The sequence below is a fragment of the Suricata suricatta genome, chromosome 6 (assembly GCF_006229205.1).
Source record: "Suricata suricatta isolate VVHF042 chromosome 6, meerkat_22Aug2017_6uvM2_HiC, whole genome shotgun sequence".
NCBI classification, from domain to species: Eukaryota; Metazoa; Chordata; class Mammalia; order Carnivora; family Herpestidae; genus Suricata; species Suricata suricatta.
The window spans coordinates 45,063,486-45,089,053 of NC_043705.1; the positions used below are offsets into that span (position 1 = coordinate 45,063,486).

Sequence of the window (25,568 nt, forward strand, 5' to 3'; positions counted from 1 at the left end):
GGGGGGAAAGAGGTGGTGGTGATGGAGGAGGGCACTTAAGGGGAAGAGCACTGGGTTTATATGGAAAACAATTTGACAATAAAATATTATGGGAAAAAAAAACAACCAAGAGTCACTTAACTGACTGAGCCACCCAGGTGCCCCTATTTCTATCTTCTAATCTTGAGTCCTTTTGAGGGCAAGGAGCTTTTACTCTTTTCTGCCTCTAGCATATTAACTGACATAGGAAATACCCAGTAGATGTATACTGTATGTGTAGACACATCAGAGTTGTATCAAGTGTGAATCTGAGGGAATTATATTCGCTTGAGTTCAAATTAAAAAGTTAACACTACTTTTGTTTTTCATTTAAAGAGATCTAAATTTATTATCAACATACTGTAACAATTTTCATGCTCTTGCCATTTTACTCAAATTAGCGTCTAAAACTACTGTTTTCTTTTGCTTTACTCTAGAGCTGAACAATGCCACAAAAACATTCTTTACTAAAGAATATTTGAAAATAAAACAAAGCTTTCAGAAATCCAGCTCTGCAAAATGGCCCCTCCCAAGCTGCAGGAAAGGATTCCATCTCTTTGGAGGTAAGGAAACGAATGCAAAAAAAATTTGGTACCTTATTCTGAGATCTCTTTTTAAAGCTATTTTTTCCTAACTAAAAATGTGAGTGGAAACATTTCTGCGTTGATCAATTTTAAGTAAGGATTTCGCCAAGTATCTTCTTGCTGAAAGCTTCTGTGTATACATACGTATATGTGAAGAAAATAGAAACTGTATAAGAGCAAAATTTGAGAGAAACACATGCTTAGGGTTACTTTGCCTTGCTGTCAATGTTTCATATGATGTTTAATAGATGAATGAAATTCATCTCAAAAGTAACAGATTTTACAAAAGCTGTTTGACAAAAACTCTAGTACTCTTTATGAAGACTCTGAGTAATCCGTCATCACGGGTAAGTTGATTCAGTTTTGTTATTTCACAGTTGTCCCACAAGTTTATTACAAGTAGCTAATAAGCAGAGGCTTGGGGTAGAGTATCTGTGTACACAATGGGATAGGAATACCAGTCTGTGGGTTCAGGTCTAACTAGATGAGTGACCGCAGAGGTGTCAGAATTGTACTACCGGTAGAAGAAAGTAGCAAAATAAGAGCAAGGAAACTTCTAATACCTTTTTTACCTTTGAGAATTTATCACCTTTCATAAAACAATGGCCAGAGCATGAAATACTGTGCGCTTTTAGTATTTACCACTTGTGATATTATGGGATCTGTTTGGAAAGCTCCAGATACGGGGAACCCTGATTGTCAGGGAATGGGACTGGGGAGTTTCTACAATGAGACCTAAAAAGTCAATACCCACAACATAAATCCAAAGGAGATAGACATGGAGCCTGTATGACTGAGGCAAGAAAATAAATTGATTTATGAAATCCCTAATGTATGAAGAAAGTAGTTTAAGGACGAATATAACTTTATACAGTAGTCCGATGAAGAAAATAGTTGAAGGACATTTTACAAACATATGCTGTTTTATAAAGTATCCTTTGTATTCAACATATTACTGTACACACAGATTTTAAAAAGAATGAAGCACCTTTCTGATAACCCCAAAATTTCCGTCCCTTTTTTGTATCCTGAGATACTGAAGCTATAGTTTAAACACTAGCTTCTTTGTGATTTCATCATATTTGTCCTCCCCGTAAGAGTTCCACAGAACTTTTGATAAAAGTTTTTACGGAGGAGGTTCAAAGTACCACTGTTATACATCCTAACTTAATAAATGTATTACTATAAAAAAATAAATATATTGCTGTCAAGGGTCTGCTGAGCTAAACAAGAGCTGAGCTGTCAGGCTGAGCCTCAGTTCAGAGAGTTAAGCCTTTGATCACTTGTTGCAGCGGTAGAAACAGGAGTCTCAACCTGGAGGAAATGCTGATTCTCCTCACCTCAGTTCCGTCTTCCCTTTCGGAACAGTGTGCTGTTCCAGGTTCAGGCAGATCAGCATGTGGAGGTCATCTCACTAATGAGGACCCCCAAACAAAAGACAGTGGCAGGTTTATGACCCCTAAAGGTGTACTTACAGGGAGGGTGGAGGGGTGGCAAACAGCAAAAAGCAGAAAAACATTGGGTACTAATTCAGAGTGGGGGGAAAAGTGTCTTCAAGTTTCCCTGTACCCCTTTTAAAGAGGTCCCATTGGAGGCACCTGAACAAGCCTTCTGCCTAAGGCCTCATGTAAAGAACCTAGGAATGCAGGCGGTGGGCCTACGTATGTACATAAGTGAAAGAGCATCACTGACCAGGGAGACGTTAGGGCCGTTTGTCCTGTGAGGCCGCCAGCTCAAGCGTCTGTGATTGCTTATGGTCAGGCCTGAAAAACCACACATAGTGTTTGAATGATAAACCAGATTCTTCCTCAGTTGTCGGTATTCCTGAATCACCTTCTGTCCTTTTAGTTTACTTTGTGTTCCCCTGAATTTTGCATTATTATTTCTCTATACAAGCACACACATGTATATTTAATCAATGCCATTGACTTTTGCTTGTTTTTTTAACTTTGTAGTAGTAACAGTGTATGTATTCTCCGGGATTTGCTTTGTCACTCAGCATTCTGTTTCTTGGATCCACCCATTTCAGTCCATTATATGAATATGGCACAACCTATCCATTCTCCTGTTGCTAAACAATAGAGTTGGCCAGGTCTTTGTCATTATAAACAGCTGCTCTAAACACCTGTTTATGTCTGTGGAGCATGAGAGTTCCTCTAGAACAAATGCCAGTAGAATACTTCTGGGTCATAAGAAAAGCACATTTTTAACTTTACTACCAAACCAAATCATTTTCCTAAATGCCTGTACTGACTTCCCACCACCTTGTCTACCACATTTGGTGTTTTCAGTACTTGAGATTTTGCCAATATGATAGGTATAAAATGGTGTCTCATTGGGGTTCTAATTTCAGTTTCCTCATTACTAGTGGGGAATAAACATAGCTTTATATGCATATTGGCAATTGAGTTTTTTCTTCTGTGAAATCTCTGTATAAATTTTGTCCATTTTCTTATTGATGGTATTGTTCCTGTTAATTTTTGAAAGTGGTCAACTATTTTCAGAGCGGACTCATTTTCCTTTTAGTCCTATGAATAGTATCTCTCATCTCCCAGGTGTGGTTTGTCTTTTCTCATTATGATCTCTTTAATAAATTGTGGCTTCGCATTTGCTTCATCATCTTTCTGGTCTGTATTATCTGCCTTAAGACATTCTTCTCTATCCCCAATGTCATACAGATTTCCTATATATTTTTCAAATAGTCTAAAGGTATTTTAGAATTGACTTGTTGCTTTCTAAGTTTTGTGAGAGTTTTTGTTTGTTTTGCTATATTGTAGGCAGGGATCTAATAACTGGCCTTTTTTCCTTTTTAATTATTTTAGCTACCATTTGTTGAAAATAATTCATTTCCCCACTGATGCACATTGCTAGTCTGTCATATATTAAATTTGCATGTATGTGGGTCTATCTGAGGTCTTTATTTGGTTCTGTTGCTCTGTTTGTCTAATTCTTGGCCGAAACCATACTCTTTTATTAAGTATACTAGAAATACAACGTTACATTAGTTTCAGGTGTACAACATATTGATCTGACAGTTCTGTTCTTGGTTGTAGGTCTTTTTCCTTTGCCTCTTTGAATATATCATGCCACCCCCTTTTGGCTTGCAAAGTTTTTGCTAAAAAACCAGATCATAGCCTTATGGGGTTTCCCTTGTATATAACTTTTCTTATTTTTCTCTTATTTTCTCTTATTACTTTTCTCTTATTACTTTTAAAATTGTCTTTATATCATTACTTTTTGTTATTTTTGTTATTTACGTGTCTTGGTGTAGACCTTGCAGGTTCATATTGTTAGGGGCTCTCTGTGCTTTCTGGACTGGGATATCAGTTGATAAGTTTTCAGCTATTTTTTTCTTACTCCTCTCTCTCTCTCTCTCTCTCTCTCTCTCTCTCTCTCTCTCTTTCTTCTTCTTCTTCTTCTTCTTTTCTTCTTCTTCTTTTCTTCTTCTTCTTCTTCTTCTTCTTCTTCTTCTTCTTCTTCTTCTTCTTCTTCTTCTTCTTTTCTTCTTCTTCTTTTCTTCTTCTTTTCTTCTTCTTTTCTTCTTCTTAGGGGATCCCTATAGTGCAAACATTATTGCTCTTGATAATGTCATAGTTTCTTTAACCTGTTCTCCTTCTTTGACTTTTTAGCTTCATTGCTTTCTAGTACCCAGTCTTGCAGATTGCTGATCCATTCTTCTGCATTACCTAATCTGCTCTTGATGCCCTCTAGTAGTATTTTATTGAATTCGTCATTGAACTCATCGGCTCTGACTGGTCTTGTTAATATCTTCTGTCTCTGTGTGCTTTCTCAGTGATTTTATCCACTTATGTCTCAAGTCCAATGAGTATCTTTATGACCATTAATTTTGTATTAAGTATTTTAATTCCAGTGTAGTTAACATACAGTGTTATAGGAGGTGTTGGTGTACAATATAGTGGTTCAGCAGTTCCCTATATCATCCAGTACTTATCTCAAAAAGTGCCCCCCTTAATACCCATCATCCATTTCATCAGTTCCCTTTAGTCAGGGGAGTGGCACCATTCTGGCGGGGGCCACCTGCAGGGGGGGTTAGGGCTGGAGCTGCTTTGGATGAATGCCTGCCAAAGCAGATGAGTTGGATTGGACAGGTTGGCAGAGGAATACCAGGGCAGGGCATACAGTGCCATCACGGTAGATCAAGAGTCTAACCACTGGCTCCACCTATCTAGTCTGGGGGAGAGGAAGAGAAATTGTGACCACCACTACTTAGTTTCCGGACAAATCCACAGATTGCTGCCCCTCTGGCACACATCCCAAGATTAGTCAATAAAGCTTCTTCCTGTATACCCCAGACATGTTTCAAACTGCTGCTTCTGTGCTGTGTCTCAGGGTAAATTATTTGGCCCTTTAAGGGTGGGGGCTCAGTTTTCTATCACCCCTTGGCTCTCTGGGAGTTAAGCCCACGCTGATTTTTAAAGCTCCCATATTTAAGCCCTGCTGCTTTTTAAAACCAAATATTATGGGGAGTCATCTTCTCAGTGCAGGTCCCCACTGCCTAGGGTGACTGGCATGGGGTCTGATCCTCTTATTTTTCTATGCTTGTGATGTCCCTCCCATGTGTGGCTAGTCATGCAAGGACTCTGGTTCCCAACAGTGTCCACCCATCCTATTCTTTTCAGTGTGACCGTCTTTCTACATTTGGCTCTAGAAGATCTATTCTGCTAGTCCTCAGGGTGTTTTCAGGGCTGGCTGCATAGATGCAGTTGTATTCTAGTCATGTCCTGGGAACAAGGTGAGCTCAGGATTCTTTTTTTTTTTTTTTATTTTGAAAGACAGAGCATGAGTAGGGGAGGGGCAGAGAGAATCTGAAGCAGGCTCCAAACTCTGAGCTGTCAGCACAGAGCCTGATGCGGGGCTTTAACCTACAAACAGTGAGATCATGACCTGAGCCTAACCTGGACACTTAACCGACTGAGCCACCCAGGTGCCCCTGTCCATACGATTCTTACTCCACCATCTTTCCTAAACCTCAGTACCACACTCTGTTAATTACTAAAGCTTTATAGTAAGTCCTAATGTCCCCTTTCAAACTTGTTATGCTGTAAGAGTGTCTTGTTTTTCTGTGTGGGTTTTTTTTTTCTTTTTCTTTTTTTTTTCTTTTTGGCTCCTGAATTTTAGAATCTTCTTGCCAAGTTCTATGTAAAATTATATTGGATTGAAGGAAAGATGTCTTATTCAATATATAAGACAATTTGGGGAAAATTGACATCTTACAACAATAAATAGTTCTCCCTATCTACTAACTAGTTTGTAATTTTTTATTTAGAGCTTCTAAATCTTTAATACTATATGATAAAACTTTATAATTTTCTTTACAAATGCCTTTGACAGCTTTTGGTTAGGTACATGTCTATGTACTTGCTGAGCTGTTGTCCTCTTTCCTTCTTTTCTGAGCCTTGAGTGCAGAGTTGAACCAGGTGTACTTTTTAATTTATGGTATGTCGTCATCATTAGACCACATTCATTGATTTCCTTTTATCCCCATATGCTCCTTCCCATTAAGTTTGGCTTGTCTTTTTGTTTGTATTCTTATATAATTTTCATTGTTGTTTTTGCGCATATCTTTTTTAAATTTTATTTTTAATAGTTTATTGTCAAATTGATTTCCATATAACACCCAGTGCTCTTCCCCACAAGTGCCCTCCTCCATTACCACTCCCCCTCCCCCTTCAGCCCTCAGTTCGTTTTCAGTATTCAGTAGTTTCTCATGATTTGCATCCCTCTCTCTCCCCAACTCTCTTTCCCCCTTCCCCTCCCTATGGTCCTGTTAGGTTTCTCCTGTTAGACCTATGAGTGCAAACATATGGTAACTGTCCTTCTCCGCCTGACTTATTTCGCTTAGCATGACATTTGTAGCAAAGTGGAGATAGCCCTTGGTGGTTGTGGAGAGTGGGACCAAGTAGAAGCTCCACTGGATCTAAGCACTGCAAGCCACTCCTATGAGTCCGATTTTGTGCCTCGGGTGAGCCACGGTGTATTTTCCAGGCCCACCTCATTTCAAAATCCTAGTCCATGCACTTTTATGCCACCACACATGAGATGTACTCGATTTGGCGGCGGGCTTCTTAGCCGGGATCTCATAGGGGGAGGGAGCAGTTTCTCTTGGCGCCAGCCTGGATTCGCGCTGCTCCTACTGGAGGTGAGGTGCGCTCCTGCGGCAGCTGCTGTCAACTCCCTGCCAGAATTGTGTAGGGGTGGGGGCTGTTCTTCCTGGTGTCACCCGAGATTCAGGCTGCCACTGCCGAAGGCGAGGTACACTCTCTTGGGCCACTGCCGCCAACTCCCTGCCAGGATCTCGTAGGGGTGGGGGCTGTTCTTCCTGGTGCCACCTGGGATTCATGCTGTTGCTGCTGGAGGCAAGGTGCTCTCCCAAGGGCTGCCACCTGCTTCCCAGCTGGGATCGCACAGCAGGAGGCAGCTATGTTTTTTTCTGGTGCTGTCCTGGGTTGGCCGATGCCGCGAAGCCCAAGGAAGAATTCGCCATGTATAAGGGACAGGTTTCTCTCCCCGAGCTCAGCAGTTATATATTGGGTGAGAGTTTTCACTCTGTTCTGGGTTGTTCTTTATCTCTTCTCTAGAGACAGTACTATGAGCATGTTCAGTTTCTCTGTCTCTTCCCTTTGTTTTTCAGGGGCTCCGTCTGCTTTCCCTGCATTGGGCTGGGGCTCCCACCTCCCCTGCCCTTCTCGGGCTGGCCCGTTTTCCAATCTCCCCAGTTCGCACTCACTCACTCAGGTATCTTTGAGGTTGTCTTCTTTCTGGAGTCTGTATTTTCTCCTTCCACTCTTGCAGATGAGAGAAATGTCCTTCTCAGTTTGATAGATGGGGCGGATGAAGTTTACAGAGCTCCCTTCCTCTCCGCCATCCTGGCTCCTCCCCCATCAAAAGCTGGCCCACAGGTCCCAGCAGAGCCACAGGGTACCCTTCTCTCATGGCTGGATCCTGAGGTCACGGTGGGGATCTTGGGAAGGGGTTGATGCAGCAGCGGGACACAGAGCAGGCTCTGGCCAGAGACTAGTTCCCAAACTTTGCACAGCTGAAATGGCATCTGCCCTGTGCATATCTTTTAATTTAAGGTATGCCTGCATCACCTCAGTGACTCGAATACAGAATATTTTCCTCTCCCTGCCATGCATATAACATTAATGAATATCATAATGTGAACCACATGAATATTTGGTATGTAGACTTAGGAGCAGAATATCTTAGGAGCAGAATATCTGCATCATAGAATATGAATACGCCTAACTTGAGTAAATGGTGCCAACAGTTCTCCCAAGTGACCAACACAGATATCTGTACCTGTTAACAATGTGTGAGGGTTGGGAAAAATTAAAACTCTGGAAAATGACAAGTGTTAGCAGAGAATGAAACTTAGGAACCCTCATTATTTTAATTTGCATTTATCTGATCTCTAACAAGATGAAATCCCTTCACATACTTGTTAATGTTTTGGATGCTTTTTGTTTTAACTGTTTTGCTCATTTTTCTAAGTGGGTTTTTGCCTTTATCATTTTCCCCAAATTTTCTGTATATTCTAAGTATTAATCCCTGATCAGCTTTAGATATTACAGATTTTTACCCCATTTTATTATCTGTGTGTTGTTTATGTTTTCCTTTATTGAAAGAAATACTTAACTTTGATGCAGTTAAATCCACCTTTCTTTTCTCTCACTGTGTTTTGAAGGCCCCACATCACAAATGTTTCCCCTTAGGTTTTTTTTTAATATTAACTTTATCATTTTACTTTCTCATTTAGGTCTTTATCTAGACTCCACCTCTTACATTGTGTTAGAGAGGGTTCTATCTTTCTTTAAACAATAGCTCATTTTTCTGAATTTATTTCATAGTGGTCCTGATTTGAAATATTATTCCAAAATTATCATTGTATAGAAATGTAATTGTGTGGGATATTGATTTCATATTTAGCAACATTACTAAATTATGTTCACTCTAATTATAAGGCTTAGGGAGCTTTCAGTGAAGACAACCATATGTGTCTTATCTTTAAAGAAAGACAATTTTATATGTTTCAGTGTAATATACGTTTTTCTCTTTCATCTTCCCATACTTTCTGAGCTAGGACCTCTGTTTGATTTTTAATGGAAAAGTGATAGCAGCATCTCTGGTATTAAAATACACACTTTTAATATTTGCCACTAAGTAGAATGTTGTTCTTTGTTTTTGGTGAATACTCTATATTAGGTTTTAAGAAATGTGGCATCTGTTCTGAATTTGCTAATAATTTTGTCTTGAATAGATTTTTAATTTTGTGGTTTTTTTCACCATTTCTTGAAATGATCATAATAGCTTTATTTCATCAATCTGTTAATGCATTGAATTACATTAATAGATTTTAATAGATTTTCTACTATGAAGCTGCTGGTATATTCCAGGGTAACTCAGTATGATCATTTTTGTGTGCTGCTAGATGTGGTTTGCTAATACTTTGGTCTGAGATTTTTACATCTATATTTATAAGTAAGATTGTCTATGTTTCCATTTGAAACTGGAAATTTTACGTTTGTAAATAATTCATTTGAAAATGGGAATTTTGCATTTGTCAGGGTGCCTGGTTGGCTGAGTCAGTTAAGCTTCTGACTTAAGCTCAGCTCCTGATCTCATGGTTTGGGAGTTGGAGTCCCACATCTGGTTCTAGGCTGACTGCATGTAGCCTGCTTGGGATTCTTTCTTTCTCCCTCTCTCTCTGCCCCTCCCCCACTTGTACTCTCTCTCTCTTTCTCTCTCTCAGAAATGAATAAGCGTTAAAAAATGTTTGTCAATTTCTTCCTGAGTCATTTTATATAATTTATCTCTTTGACAGGAATTTGTCCATTTTTTCTTTTAACATTTGCTAACAAAATGTTTATATCTTTTCATCTCTCTTGTATCTAAAGTTATGTTTTCTTTGTATTATTATTTACTCATGCTCTAGGTTTTTTCTTTTTTTTTCTATTCTTGCTAGATAATTTTCAAGTTTTATTATATTTTTTAAACAAGTTTTTTAAAATTTGACTCTCTTGCATCTTTATTTTACACTTCATTCTTTATTACATCCTTATTGCTACTCTCTGGATTTATTCTATCCTTTTTCTGGCATATTAAGGTAGCTTTTTAGGTCATTAATTTGTATCCTTTTTAATTTTTAAAAAATTTTTAATGTTTATTTTTGAAAGAGAAAGAGAGAGGGAGACACAGAACCCGAAGCAGGCTCCAAGCTCTGAGCTGTCAGCACAGAGCCTGATGTGGTCTCAAACCCACAAACCATGAGATCATGACTTGGGCTCAAGTCGGATGCTTAATCAACTGAGCCACCTGCCTATTCTTTTTATTTTTTAAGAATTATTGTTTAAGGCCGTAAATTTCCTTCTCAGTGATTCTGTACATTACATGTACTCTTTTTGTTATTCATTTTTAATAATTTTATAAGAAACTACATTTAACAAGCTATTGATTGAGCTATCTTCATTAAAGATACTAAAATTGTACAAAATTAGGATAATATTTGAAAATTGGGGTCTGTGATTCCCATAGTTATACCTCCCTACTCAACATGCCCTGCCATCCTTGCCATGTTCATAGTTTCCCTAGGAAAATACTCTTTTCAGCCTAGTTTTCTGTGATCAGTAGGAGGAAGTAAGGTGGGAGAGGGATCTTAGTGAAAGAATACACATCACCAAAGATGCCTTTGGATCCACAAAATTAGTGTTCTTTCCACAAAAATAAGAAAACATTTTAACATAGTTTTAGATTTCCTAATCAAGAAAGTTCATATAAATGCTAACTAAATTCATTCAGCTATATAGCTAATTTACATTCAATAGAATAGACCCATTTCTTTTCACCCTATCAAGTAGTGTCTTGGAAATATTGATGAGTTAAGCAAACATGTTTTAAATGCTTTTCTTCTTACATATCATATCTTATCTATGTATACATAAAATAGGTAATGTGGAATGGAAGGGAAATACTCTCGATACAGAGCTAGCAGGTACTAGTTGTACTGATGACTGTCAGTCTTTGTTCTCTTACCTGCAGTGTCTACCATTTCCAGGCATTTCATCTTCACTTTATCAATATTCAGCTGACGTGATTTCCAGCCATGCCCATGTTACTTGGTTTCCTAGGAAACCACTTTTACATACATATACATGTAAAGCTAACTATCTAAGAGATTTTACCAAGATCATTTGCCAAAACCCAAAATTTCCATGCTCAATTTTGTTTCTTGGTGTAAAAAAGTCAAAGAAATGGGAAAAAAAAGTCATGATTTAAAACTCAGGTGTCTGAGATCTATTTAGGACAAATTCATCAATTTCTTGTAAAAGCCTGGGGAATTGTTTTATTTGGTCATAATTTTATCCAAAGGTGTTAGAACAATTCTGCAAGTTTACACACGCTCAATATAAATGAAGGAATATCCACATGGAAAAGAATGTTGATCTCTAATAGAAAACAAAACAATACATGCTCCAACAGCAGGAGTTTGAAAATAACCCAGAAATCTACCTTCTCATAAAGTTGGGGTTAAGTCAGAGAAATTTTAAAATAGGCTATAGATTTGGTGCTGCCTTTTAGCAGAAAGTGCATTGACCTTTACATTTCCTCTGAAACTGGAATAATTTTTATCAGAAGGCAGTTTTTTTGAAGGAACTTACAAATCCAAAGTATCTTTTCCTTTTGTTTACTTTCCAGTGACAGAATCAGACCCTGTTTTTGCTACAGATTTACTTACCAGTTTAAAATTTATTTCAGAAGCCAACAAAGTATCAAAGCCTGACAGTATCATAAATTACTTGAAAAAGCTACATAATGTTACTGCTCCAGTCAGTACAAAAATGGCCTCAACAATCACACTCGGAGGTGACTTCTGTACTCTGCTTATCACATGCAGTGACAGGGAGCTCACTACTTGTAAAAGGAAGTTTATACATTTTACCAACTCTATCAAACAAATCTTTGTTGAATAAAATCTTCCTGCTCACAGTTTTATTGGTTGAGGTCTGTCTTAAACTTTCTCCATGTAACCGTTCTTGCAATATACAAAGACACATTTGTCATTGTTTGCTAGTCTCCATTCCACACATGAAATATTCACATTCCTTCACCTGTTCCTCATGAAACCTAGTTGCTTGCTTCAGAGATAGTAACAGAACTGGAAACTATGCCCACTGGAAACTGGATACTAATAAGATAAGCTGAGGATGAAGTGTCTAGAAACAGTAGTTTTTTCATGGGAAAGAACTAAGATTGACAGAATCATAAGTAAAACTACCTGATAAGAGATATAAAATACTTGCTCATGATTATTTAGAATATTTTCACCCTTTTCACATGATCCAGTTTTATCTGCTGTTGGGTCAACGAATCTATGGTCCCTGTCTAAGGCAAAGTGGTTCACTTGGTCATTAAAATCAAAATTAGAACATCTTTTACTTCTAAATTCACCATCCAAATTAATTAATTGGACATTTTGTTCAAACACCACCATTTCATAGCTCTTCTTTTCAAAACTACCAGCAGTTTCATTCTCTCACTCTGCCTCACACTGTTGCTCTCACATGCACGCACACAAATTTCATCCTCTTTATCATTTTGCATATATAAAACTTGCTTTAATTTCCTATGAAGTTGAATGCTGGCAGAATACTACCTTCATTTACAAATACTTGGATATATAACATTAATGTGTACATATTCATAAACATTTAAAACTCACCCCAAAGATCACAGGACATCTGAAATTAGCAGTAGGGACAAATGCTTGTGGTAGTTGCTGCACTTGACTTTGGCCCTGAGCTGACAATTTTAAATGCTTTCCTTAATACCAATGCATTCCCCAACTACCCTGCAGGATAGATGACACAAAGTTAAACTGCTGAAACATGAAGTAAGATGATTCTGGTACTGGATGGATGCTGGATTTTTTGAACCTCCAATTAAGCTAGAAAGGAAGTAAAGGAACTGAGCACAGGCAAACTTAAACTGCACTGTCATTGTCTCACAAATGCTGTTATTTAATTATAAAAAAAGACTTCAGCAATGTTGAAATGTTTGACCACTGTATAACTGCTTTATTGGGGCAGTGAACAATATACATATTAGCTATGAATCATCCTGGGAAACTTTTTTATTTTGAAATTAAAAAATGAAGATTAAGGAGGTGGGCCTTAAAAGTGGTAATGGAAAACTTGATCCATCACTGAGCGACCTAGTGATCACGTTAACCTATTCTATGATCATAGTGTGTGGCGTACTCTTTATGAGTGACGACAGAGGTAGGCAGGGAATGTAAAGGTACTACTCTCGGGATGATTCTGAGTCAGTGTCATAGCTGCAGGCTATTGTTTGTGTTTTATTACACCTTTTATGCCAATGATCAGAAAGTGTTGTGAAAAATCTCAGTAGACCTCCACTGTGTTTCAGACTTGTCACATATTTGAGATACAGTGACGAAAGCAGATGCAAGGCTATTGTCTCTTGGTTCGGCACTGGAAGAATAGCAATCTCATTTGATCGTAAGCGACAAAATGGATGTGACAGATGAGAAGACCACATTAGAGGGGTACGTGGGACCAGATTGAGACCACGACAATTTTTCAGCCATATAACCCTGAAAAATAGAAGGAATAGGTACAAGTCAAGTTTGTTAACAGCAGTAGAGATTTCTTCTTCTAGGATATAGAAGATATAAGAAGGTATAGTAAAAAATAATAAGTGATGAGAAGAAACAGCCTCACTGACAGCATCTTGGGGGGATGATGAATTACAAAAATCAGATTAATAAATCAGAGAGCTATGGAATTTAAAAAGATAAACAGAATTAAAAGTCCACTATGGAGAAAGTCCCCCAAGAAAGCTAATATTGCCAGCTATTTGCATCATTGGGAATATTTTCTAAGTCTGGGAATTCTCTCAGGATCAGTCTTGCCATAGGCAGAGGACTCTATTAGGAATAAGAGAAATGAACAGAGGTTTTGATAACTGTATGGACTGACAAGTCAGAATGGAAGAAAAGTCCAAACATATGGCCAGTTTTCCCCGTGATACATTTGCTAAGAGCTTTACCCGAGAAAAGACATTGGCCCCAAAAAGCAATTTCCTGCAGTCTTACATAGTTTTAAGAACCAAGTCATAGTATAGAAAGGGATCTACAACAAATCCACAGTGTGAATTCTCTTTGAGACTTGTGTTTTATTTTGTTGTTTTGTTTTATGTTTAATTCCAGTATAGTTAACATACAATGTTATATTAGTTTCAGGTGTGCAATATAGTAATTCTTCAGTACTATACACCACTCGGTGCTTATCCTGGGCGTGTACTATTCTTGTTCCCCTTTACCTATTTCGTCCGTGCCCTCTCCACCTCTCCTCTGGTAACCATCAGTTTGTCCTATACATAGGAGTCTGTTTTTTGGTTTGTCTTTTATTTCTTTGTTTATTTTTCTTTCTTAAATTTTACATGTGAGTGAAATCATATGGCATTTGTCCTTCTCTGACTAATTTCACTGAGCTTATACTCTCTAGCTCTTTCCACATTGTTGAAAATGGCAAGATCTCCTTCTTTTTTATGACTGAGTAATATTCTGTTGTGTATGTACACCACGTCTTTATGCATTCATCTTTTGATAGACACTTGAGCTGCTTCCATACTTAAGCTATTGTAAGTAATTCTGCAATAAATATACAGATGGATACTTTTTTTTTCCAAATTAGTGTTGTCATATTCTTTGGGTAAGTGCCTGGTAGTGGGATTACTGGATCAAATTGTAACCCTAGTTTTAAATTTTTGAGGCACTTCCATACTGTGTTCCACAGTGGCTGCACCATTTGCATTTTCACCAGCGGTGGAGGCAGATTCCTTCTTCCCCACATTCTTGCCAATACTCAGTGCTTCTTTGTTTTTTATTTTAGCCATTCTCAGAAGTATGTGGTCATACGCTCATTGTGGTTTTGATTTGCATTGCCTTAATGATGAGTGATGTTAAGCATCTTTTCATTACTCTGTTAGCCATCTGTATGTCTTCTATGAAGAAGTATCTGTTCATGATTTCTGCCCATTTTTTAATTAGATTGTTTGGTCTGAGGGTGTTGAGTTGGATCAGAATTTTATATATTTTGGATACTACCCCTTTATCAGATATGTTATTTGCAAGTAGCTTATCCCATTTAGTAGGTTTTCTTTTAGTTTTGTTCTTTTCATTTCCTTTGCTGTGCAGAAGCTTTTTATTTTGATGTCATCCTAATAGTTTATTTTTGCTTTTGTTTCCCTTTCCTCAGGATACATATTCAGAAAAGTGTTGCTATGTCCAATGACAGAGAAGTTACTGCCTGTGCTCTTTTCTATGATTTTTATGGATTGAGGTCTCCCATTTAAGTCTTTAATTCATTTTGAATTTATTTTTGGGTATGGTGTAAGAAAGTGGTCCAGTTTCATTCTTTTGGATATAGCTGTCCATTTTCCCAACACCATTTGTTGAAGAGATGGTCTTTTTCCCATTACCAGTACTATGTTGAATAAAAGTGTCTAGAGTGGAAATCCTTGTCTTGTTCCTGATTATAGAAGAAAATGTCTTTGGTTTTCACTATTGAGCATGATATTAGCTGTGAGTTTTTCATATACGGCCTTTATTAGGTTGAGGTATGTTCCCTCTAAACGTACTTTGTGAAGGGTTTCTATCATGAATGAATGTTGTAGTTTGTCAAATCCTTTTTCTGCATCTATTAAACCGATCATATGGTTTTCATCCTCTGTACTATTTTTGAGATAGACCTGTATTGCTATAAACTTCCCTCTTAGGACATCATTTGCAGAATCCTAAGACTTTGGGCCACTGTGTTTTCATTTTCATTTTTCTCCATATATATGTCTGTTACTCTCTTTCATGGTTTGTGAGCTTTTCTTAGTGAAATACCTGGATTCCTTTTTATTTTTTGCATATTTGTTCCTGGTTTTTCTTTTCTAGTTATCATAGGTTTGTATAGAATATACATATAGCAGTTGCTATTAAGTTGATGGTCATTTCAGTTTGAACTTATTCTTTACTTCTCTCCCACATTCTGGTATATAGTGTCATACTTTACATCTTTTTATTTTGTCAATTCCTTGACTGATTTTTATAAGAAAGTTTTACTGTTTTTCTGCCTCCTACTCTTCTTATTCCTCCTTACAGTCTTTCCTCTCTATTCTTTTTTTTTAAGTAGTTTATTGTCAAATTAGTTTCCATACAACATCCAGTGTTCTTCCCCACAAGTGCCGTCCTCCATCACCACCACCTCTTCCCCCCCTCCCCCAACCCTCGGTTCGTTTTCAGTATTCAATAGTCTCTCATGTTTTGCGTCCCTCTCTCTCCCCAACTCTCTTTCCCTCTTCCCCTCCCCCTGGTCCTCCATTAGGTTTCTCCTGTTCTCCTATTAGACCTATGAGTGCAAACATATGGTATCTGTCCTTCTCCGCCAGACTTATTTTGCTTGGCATGACACCCTTGAGGTCCATCCACTTTGCTACAAATGGCCAGATTTCATTCTTTCTCGTTGCCATGTAATACTCCATTGTATATATATACCACATCTTCTTGATCCTCTCATCAGGTAATGGACATTTAGGCTCTTTCCATGATTTGGCTATAGTTGACATTGCTGCTATGAACATTGGGGTACATGTGCCCCTATGCATCAGCACTTCTGTATCCCGTGGGTAAATCCCTAGCAGTGCTATTGCTGGATCATAGGGGAGTTCTACTGATACTTTTTTTAGGAACCCCCACGCTGTTTTCCAGAGCAGCTGCACCAGTTTACATTGCCACCAACCGTGTAGGAGGGTGCCCACCTCTCCACACCCTCGCCAGCATCTAGAGTCTCTTGATTTGTTCATTTTAGCCACTCTGACTGGTGTGAGGTGGTATCTCAGTGTGGTTTTGATTTGTGTTTCCCTGATGATGAGTGATGTTGAGCATCATTTTATGTGCCTGTAGGCTATCTGGATATCATCTTTGGAGAAGTGTCTGTTTATGTCTTCTGCCCTTTCTTCACTGGGTTATTTGTTTTGTGGGTGTGGAGTTTGGGGAGTTCCTTGTAGATTTTGGATACTAGCCCTTTATCTGATATGTCATTTGCAACTATCTTTTCCCATTCTGTCGGTTGCCTATTAGTTTTCTTGATTGTTTCCTTTGCAGTGCAGAAGCTTTCTATCTTGATGAAGTCCCAATAGTTCATTTTTGCTTTCATTTCCCTTGCCTTTGAGGATGTGTCAACTATTTCCTCTCTATTCTTAAGAGTCCCTTTTAATAGTTCTTGTAGGGCTGATTTAGTAGTGGTGAATTCTCTTAATAGAATATTCTTGGTTTCAGGATTTTTTTTTCTTTCGATATTCTGAATATATCATGCTGCTCCCTTCTGAGCTGCAGAGTTTCTGCTGAAAAAATCACTATGTGTCTCTTGCCCTTTTTAAAAATCTCTCTTTATCACTTTTTGCCTTTTTAATTACTATATGCCTTGGTGTGGAACCCCTTGGGATGATTTTGTTGAGAGCTCTTTGTGCCTTTGTGCCTCCTGGATCTGGATTCATGTTTTCTCCAAATTTGAGATATTTTAAACTATTATTTCTTCAAATAAGTGTTCTGACCCCTCTTCTCTCTCTTCTCCTTAAGAAATCTCTATAGAAATGTGAGTTTTATTATGCTTGATAGTGTCACTGAGTTCCCTATTTTTTTTCTCTCACCTGTTCAGCTTGATTATTTTCCTTTACTGTCTTCTCCAGGTCACTTAGCCATTCTTCTGCTTCTTGTAATCTAGTTATTCCATCTGGTGTATTTTACATTTCATTTATTGAGTTTTTCATCTCTGGTTCTTTTGTATGTCTTCTGTCTCTATTTAAGGTCTCATTGATATCCTCCATATTTTTCTCAAGTCCAGTGAGTCTCTTTATGACAACTATTTTAAATTCTTAATTAAGCATATTACTTTCCACTGTTTTATTTAGCTCTGTTGCTATGGTTTTATCCTGTTCTATCATCTGAGATATATTCCTCTGTCTTCTCATTTTGTCTAATTCTCTGTATGTGTTTTCCGGGTATTAGGAAAGTCAGCCACATCCCCTACTCTTGAAAGTAGTGGGCTTATGAAAAACACGTCCTGTAGTGCCCTGCAGTGTATGGTCCCCTTTTCCCCAGAACCTGATGCCTCAAGATTATCTCCTGGCAGTGTTCTGTGTATCCTAATGTTGTGGCTTCAGTCTGCGATGGCTCTCTATGCCTATTGTGGGCGATGTTTGGTCCCGTGTTGTTGGTGGGACAGTCTGGGGCCACACTGGGCTTGAGTTGAATCAGTCCAGGCATTTGCCAGAGATATCGTAGCACCTACCTACAGATTGCTTTCCCTGTGTTGTCCCCTGAGAAGCTATCATTGGTTGGTGGGCCTTTAGTCTGACCAAATGTGTGTCCCTGGCCCTCTGCTGGGGCCACAGTTAAACTAGTGCCTGTGCTTGTCTCCCCCACTCGCTGGGGCAGAAGTCACTTTGGAATGGTGTTGGCTTCTGTCATTGTACACTGCCAGGTTTGTGGCACTGCTTCAGATGGGCTCTGGCCAAGGGAGAATTGAAGAGGGCAGATCCACAGGAGAACACGGGGGTGGGGCCTATGGTGTTAACAAGATTTGTGTGGGTCTGCCATGGGAGGGGACTTGGAGTAGCTTTAGCGCTCCTAAAGTGGCAAGGCTGGAGGGGGTGAGTCAGCAGGATAGTGGGGGCGGGGGCGGGGCACATAGGGCCAGCAAGGTCTACTATGGGAGGGCACCTGCAGCTGCACAGATTTCCTGCTGAGACCAGCTGGCTTGGAGGAAGTAGGTCTGCGGCACTCACAGGTGCAGCCCAGTTCCGGTAGTAAGCCAGGTGGGAAATGCGCTCTGCGGCTCTGCCGGTGTCTGCATGCGTCAGTGTATCCAGGCTAGTGGGAGGTAAAGAGCACCCACCAGGTCTTTTGTTCTTGGAGAAGTCTCCCAAAGATCCCTGCCCCTCAAATACATGCTCTGAGATTAGTAAACACACCTCCCTCCCATATAGCCCATGTGTTTTTCAAACTGCTGCTTTGTGCTGTATCTTAGTGGGGCTGTTTGTTTTGCTCTCTCTTTATGAGTGAGGAATCAGTTTCCTCTATCCCTCCCAGATCTCCAAGAGCTGAGCCCACTGATTCTTAAAGTCCTAGGTGGTAAGCCCCATTGATTCTTAGAACTCATGAAATTATGCCCCTCTAGCTTTCAGATGCACATGGTGTGGACACTTGCTTTTCCCATGCATGTTCCCTATATCGGGGGTGTCTGGTGTGTCTGCCTCTCTCCTCACCCTGGACCTGCAGCATCCCACCCTCCCACAGATAGTCCCACGGGTCTGTTTAGTTTTCCACCACATCTCCACCTTTCCTACCCTCTTTGATGTGGCCTCTTTTCTAGGTTTAACTGTGGAGTCTATTCTGCCATTTTCTGGGCTATTTACACTAATGTGTTATTTAGTTGTATTTGTGGAGTAAGCTGAGCTTAGGATCCTCCTACTCCACCATCATCCCCAGAAGTCTGACATTTCTCTTATTTTAAACATTTTAGGAAAAAAAGGTAAAGAGTTCCATTTACAACCTCTGAAAAGCAGACCTTTGAGATTGGAGGAGATGGAGACCTACTAAAATAGCAAAGGCCCATGCTCAGGGAGGGGCGAAGACCTGAAAAACAGTACAGATCTCCTGTAGTCCCATAGTGAACACTATGGGGCTTAGGAGAGGAAGTCCCATTAAAGGATTCAGCCTATAAAAAACAAGGATAGGTATTGCTCTTAAGCCATTTGAAATCCTAGACTGTTGAGTGAAAGCTGCAACTTAACTTCACCTCCACTCCAGCCTATTAGTTACTGGATTCAGGTGATCAGCCCCTCACCACATCTGCCTGACAAAAGAGAGAGTCAACCCTCTTGGGAGGGAAATTCTGTCTACTTCAGTCTCCATGAATCATTTATACAAAAAGAATTATGAAAAAAAAAAAGCTATGAGACATGCACAGGTTAGGAAACTGTGACCAATGACAAATAAAGGAAGCAGGAAAAAAAGAGTAGATCCCCAGTGATCTAGATGTTGGAATTAGCAGACTAGGACTTTAACTATTTAAACTAGTGCTAATGAAAACAGAGGGGGAAATGGGCAAAATAAGTAAGAGAGTGGACAATGGCAGGATCCCTGGGTGACTCAGTCAGTTAAGAGTCTCTTGATTTTAGCTCAGGTCGTGATGTTGTAGTCCTAAGATCAAGAACCTTGTCAGGCTCTGCACTGAATGTGGAGCCTGCTTGGGATTTTCTCCCCGTCTCTCCCTCTGCCCCTCTCCTACTTGCATGTGCATGCACATGTTCTCTCTCTTAAAAAAAGAAGAAAGAGTAGACATTGTATAGAAAATGGAAGCTGAGCCATAGGTTATCAGTGGCTCAGGTCTCTGTGTTCACAGTCATTGCCTGGTATTGGCACGTGCTGTTTTCCTTCTACTTCTGCTTCCTGCGCTCAGTTACAATGGGTGCCCTTGAATACTATCTCAGAACCCAAGGAGGGCCTATTTAACCAGTCCACCATACTCATTTTTTCTAACTTTTATAGGTTGAATGATACAAACATGCTGTACTTCTCTGAGTTCTACTTAATCCATCCATCTGGGCTGATTAAGTGGCCCAAGAGTTCCGTCTGTAGCCTTAGTTCTGCCTCTCACTCTGTGTACAGATCCCAGCTCTCAAGCTAAGACAAGAAGAAGAAACAAGAAGCCCATTTTTATTTAAGCCAGTTTACTATAGCCCCAGGTTTATGAAATTACCTGGTGACTTTATTAATGAAGCAGTGTTTTATTTCTCATTTGGCTATTGATCCATTCACCAAAATCTAGATAATACAACTTACAAGGCATAGCTTACTCATCCTCAGCTTATTAGACCCCTAACAGGCTTCTCACATACCTAATCATAGAGAATTATCTACCTGGGTTTACCTCCTCCACTCTTCTACGTTAGGAAAGCAGTCAGAGCTTTGAAGTCAGGAATGCCACATTGCAGAACCCCGGGGAGCACCTTTTATGTAGTTGGGTTTGGGACGGGTGCTCCCTGGAGTTGTGTAGTGTCCAGTGTAAGTGAACGTGTTTAGCCACCTCCTATCTTGTTTCTTTTCACGATAAACAGGGGTAACAGAGTGATAGATCCTTGAGCCTTAGCACAGTCTCTCCAATGAGAAAGATGACTAATCACAAGAGTATTTCATGCCTGTGTATACCCATGCCTCCAAGCATAACTTTATTAAAGGACCATAATAACCTAGAGAAAAAATAAAGTAACAAGGAAATGCTCATTAAATACAATTAATTTGAAATGTATTAATTATGGATGGATTGAAGAGATGGAATCTACAGTCTTAACAATTTCTTAATGAAATCATGCTCAGTGCTCAGCTATAAATAATTTGAAAACTAGCATTTCTCTTTAAAATTGGGGCACATCCAACCAAGAACATTCATACCACCTGCCATGACAGATGCAAAATAGAACAAATTATAAACATTTGCTTTTCCTCATATAAGATTGTGTAACTATCTACCATTACTCATGTTTATTGACCAAAAGCTCTCCATGGTTCATAAGTTATTTTAAGTAAATATAAATCTTACAAACTTTATTTCAGACTAACAAAAATGCTGAAGTCATAGAAGGAATTGTTTTTTTCTTTATGCTGAGTAATTATATTTGCATAGATAAGTATTTTTTTTTCAAAATGACATAAAATAACCAACTTCTAGGGAATTTCATTTGTATCATGTATTCCATGGAGAAAGTAAAATATAAACTACTCATTCTCATTTCAGTTAGTCAGGTGAACATATAGCTTAATCATACTAATAAAAAAGAACTTCTAAAAGAGCTAGTCATCAGCATTCATAATCTTAATCCAAAATTTCAAGAATTGGGCTATTAAAAATAGAGCAACTACAAAATAAGAGCATTATTATGAAACAGAATTTCTCATCTAGGAAAATTCCCAGGTTGTCATCACACTTTGACAGATGAAAAACACTTTTTTATATGAAAGAAGAGAAGAGCTAAGGTTTTGCTTTGTTTTTGGAAGCAAAACACTTTCTGGGTGTTAGTTTCTATTGTTTCACACTATGACCTTGAATGAATCCTGTTGCCCTGGCCATATCCCAGACCAATTAAATCAAAATCTCTGAAGTTGGATCCCAAAAACATCAGTATTTAAAGCTCCCTGGGAGATTCCAGTGTGCAGCCAAAGCACCAAGGTTGAGGTTCATTGCTCTAGAAGCTGCTGGGACTTGTAGCTATATAGCAGTACCGACTTGTGGACTTAGGATGGAAAGATATATTAAAAGATATATATTTAAGAGATATAAAAAAAGAAATACATTTATTCTCTAGCTTCCAGGCTGTAACATATTCATAACATTATGAAGAATAGATTAATTAGATAGAATACATTGCTATAAGTAAAGGAGATGAATAGTGTTTGTCTTACACTGAAGTGACATTAACTCTGGCATAGTGTAGTGATAGTTTAATAGCACATGGCAGTTGTCCACTTGTTTTCAGTAGCAAATAAAAACAACTGAAACTACAGTGCATATTTAAGAAATCTGCAAGTAATTGCACAAATTAGAGTTTAGCCAAAATGATGAGAACTCTTCTTTGAGAAAAATGCCATGGCATTTGAGGAGACGATTAAATTGTAGTATTTCCATATTGTATCCAAGGCACTAAGTCTAGTTGTCTCTTTGCTCATCTGTAAAAATACCTACATGTACATTTAAGAAACATACCTGTTTAAGAGGAAATTGGGTTGAATTGGCTACCAGGGTAGTCTCAAAGGAAAAAACAATTCCCATAAAAGAAAAAAAATTAACAAGTATCTGGGGGAATTCTAACCTGTTTCCTTTGGGGACATGAAGAGTATGTTAATGATCTGAAGACAAGCTTGAATGTTCCAGATGGCTCTTGGCCACTGGTGGAACAACTTCTGTGATTTACTATACCATCGGATCTGTAGCTGCGTCTTTTATTTTGGCAGTGCACATGAAGTTGAAGGACTCACTTATTATGGTTTAAAATAGATGAATATTAAATGAGAGGTATACCTACAAATTTTAACATCTATTAGAGTATTAGCTCATTAAAATTAATAGGATAATATGAAAACATTGTTTCTAGATTTATAATTTGACATTGAAACTTTCAAATGCCTGAACAGATTGAAACTTCAAATTTTTCCTTTGCCGCTATCAGGCTCTTGTTAGAATTACCCAGAGCAGCCTGAGACACTTAAAACAGAAAGACTTCACAACTCTAATGGTAGTGAAATAGTTTTTATTTGGCAAGTCCTCCTCTACATACATGCTTTAACTTTTCTAGGATTGTACTGAGATGACTCAAGGTTGGACAGAGATATTTTAGGTACTATTTTGTGAATATTTCTCTTATCCTGGTAATAAAATAGAGGTGCCTGCTGTATGATGTTATCACTTAAAATAAATGTTCTACTGCATTTCCGATGGGCTGAAATATTTGATAGGTAGAGTAAATGCGATGCAAGGTTGTCTATAAATTACAGATTTAATAGTAGAATCTGATGATATAAAAACATTTGGTTTCTATCCTATCATTTCTTCATCTTTACCTTTGAGTATCCTTTTCCCTTAAAATAGAAAAGAGAGGAAACAATAATTTATAGCATAGGGACTTTTGCCTTCGTTACTTTTTCTGGTGTGGGAAGAAGAAAGACTCTAAGGATAATTTCTCAAAATATACCAAGAAAAAGAGACTGATTAAATAACTAGAAACTGAGTTCACTCAGAAATAGGTATTCTGCTTTCAGGTTTTTATTCTACACTGCTTAAGTGGTAGTGTCCTAAGAGTTCTCACAGACCAAAAAAATTATAAGGTTACCAGTTCATTTTTAAAAGAGCCTATACAGACACATAGTGGCCAAATATGAGGCTTTTCAAGCTGATTTGGTGTGACTTCCTGTCAAGTAGGTACTGATTTGTCAGGAATCCTAGCAGGGCCATGAAAAGCTAAGATGAATCAGAAGCAATACTGCTTTTTTAATTCTCATTAGGAAAATAATTTCTCAAGCAGATAAAACTTTGTCCTAAATTGAGTTTTCATTAAGTGAATGGAATCTGACTTTGCTGAACATTTTCTATCAGGATGGCCTTCAAAATATTGAGCAACTAATGATATTTCTATATAAATCAGAAATTAGAAAATATATTTTTATTTGCTTAAGTGGCCATACATATTTATAAAAATGATTTACCAAATGATGTAATTCATAGCATACGTTAATAACCAAATCATTCTAATAATTTATATTTGTAGGCTTAGAAATAACTAATCATGCCCTGTCTGAACTATGATCTGACAAGGTAACTTTAATAACAAGCTTTCATTCTGAAAGGTTCATTTTCCTAACTGTTTTGTTTCAAAAAGTTAATATTGCCAAATGAGTGACTCCTCTAGTGTTTCTTACAAGGACTCCTATTAGTTACTTGTTCAGGACAGTTCCTTCCTGTATAAGACTAACCCAACCCCACTGAACAGGACACCTGACTAGAACCCGAGCCTCACATTTATTTTAACAAATGCTGTCAAATACTTCCACATGTCTCCCAACATCAGCCTGTAGAGGCCATATCTAGATTCAAACATTAATGAAGGTTGCTCCTTTTTGTTCGGCATTATTGACATTATTGATTAAAAAACTATAAAATACTTAGTGTAAAATGTGATACCTTGATAAATATATACATTGTGAAAGGATTCACAACCCACCAACAATTTATACAACGATCACCTCTCAGATTTTTTTCTTCGGTGAGAACACTTAAGTTCTACTCTCTTAGTGAATTTTAATTACCCAATACAGTGTTAGCAACTGTAATTACCATGTTATATATTACATCTGCAGACTTAATTCATTTTCTAACAGAAAGTTTGTACCCTTTTACCTGTCTCTCCCTGTTTCCCACACCCCTCATCCAGTGCAACCACTTTTATACTCAGTTTCTGTTTTATTTTGGTGGGTTTTTTTGGTTTTGATTTTTTTTAACTGAAGTATAGTTGACACACACTGTTACGTTTGTTTTGGTGTACCCCATAGTGATTTCACAAGTTTCTATGTTAATGCTATGTTGATCACAAGTGTAGCTATCAGCTGTCACTACACAACACTATCACAGTACCACTGACTGTATTCTCTGTGTTGTACCTTTTATCCCTACGAGTTATTCATCTGTAACTGAAGGCCTATATCTCCCATACCCTTTCACTTATTTTGCTCATCTCCCCCCCCCCCCGCACTTCCCCTCTGGGAACCATCAGTTTGTTCTGTTTCTCTATTTATTCTCTCTACCTTTTATTTGTTTTGTTAGATTCCACATGTAAGTGAAATCATGTTTCTTTTCCCTTGTCTTATTTCACTTAGTATAATAGCCCCTAGGTTTGTTCATGTTGTTACAACATGTCATTCTTTTTTATAGTTGTGTGTGTGTATATATATATATATATATATATATATGGTTATATATATAAATATATAAATATGGCTATATATATATGGAATATAGATAGATACACCATATTTTTATTCATTAATCTATCAATAGACACTTGGGTTGCTTCCATATCGTGGCTGTTTATGAATTGTCTTATCGTCTTGAATTAGTGTTTTCCTTTTCTTTGGCTAAATATCCAGTAGTTGAATTATTGGATCATATGGTATTACTAGTTTTTAATTTTTTGAGGAAACTCTACTGCTTTCAACAGTGGCTGTACCATTTTACATTCATACCAACAGTATATGAGGTTCCTTTTCATATACGTTCTTGCCAAGCCGTGCTATTTTTTGTCTTTATTCTGACACAGGTGTAAGGT

The 25,568-nt window shown here is 38.1% G+C and overlaps 1 protein-coding gene across 2 annotated transcripts in view; it reads left to right on the forward strand.

Annotated features, from left to right (window-relative positions):
• Nucleotides 1-25,568, forward strand: part of RNF180 (ring finger protein 180) — a 216,940-nt gene that overhangs the window by 116,504 nt on the left and 74,868 nt on the right. For both annotated transcript variants that reach the window (XM_029942311.1, XM_029942310.1), the window contains exon 5: nt 456-581. In XM_029942311.1, coding sequence (XP_029798171.1) covers nt 456-581 — 126 coding nt within the window. The remainder of the gene's footprint in view (nt 1-455; nt 582-25,568) is intronic.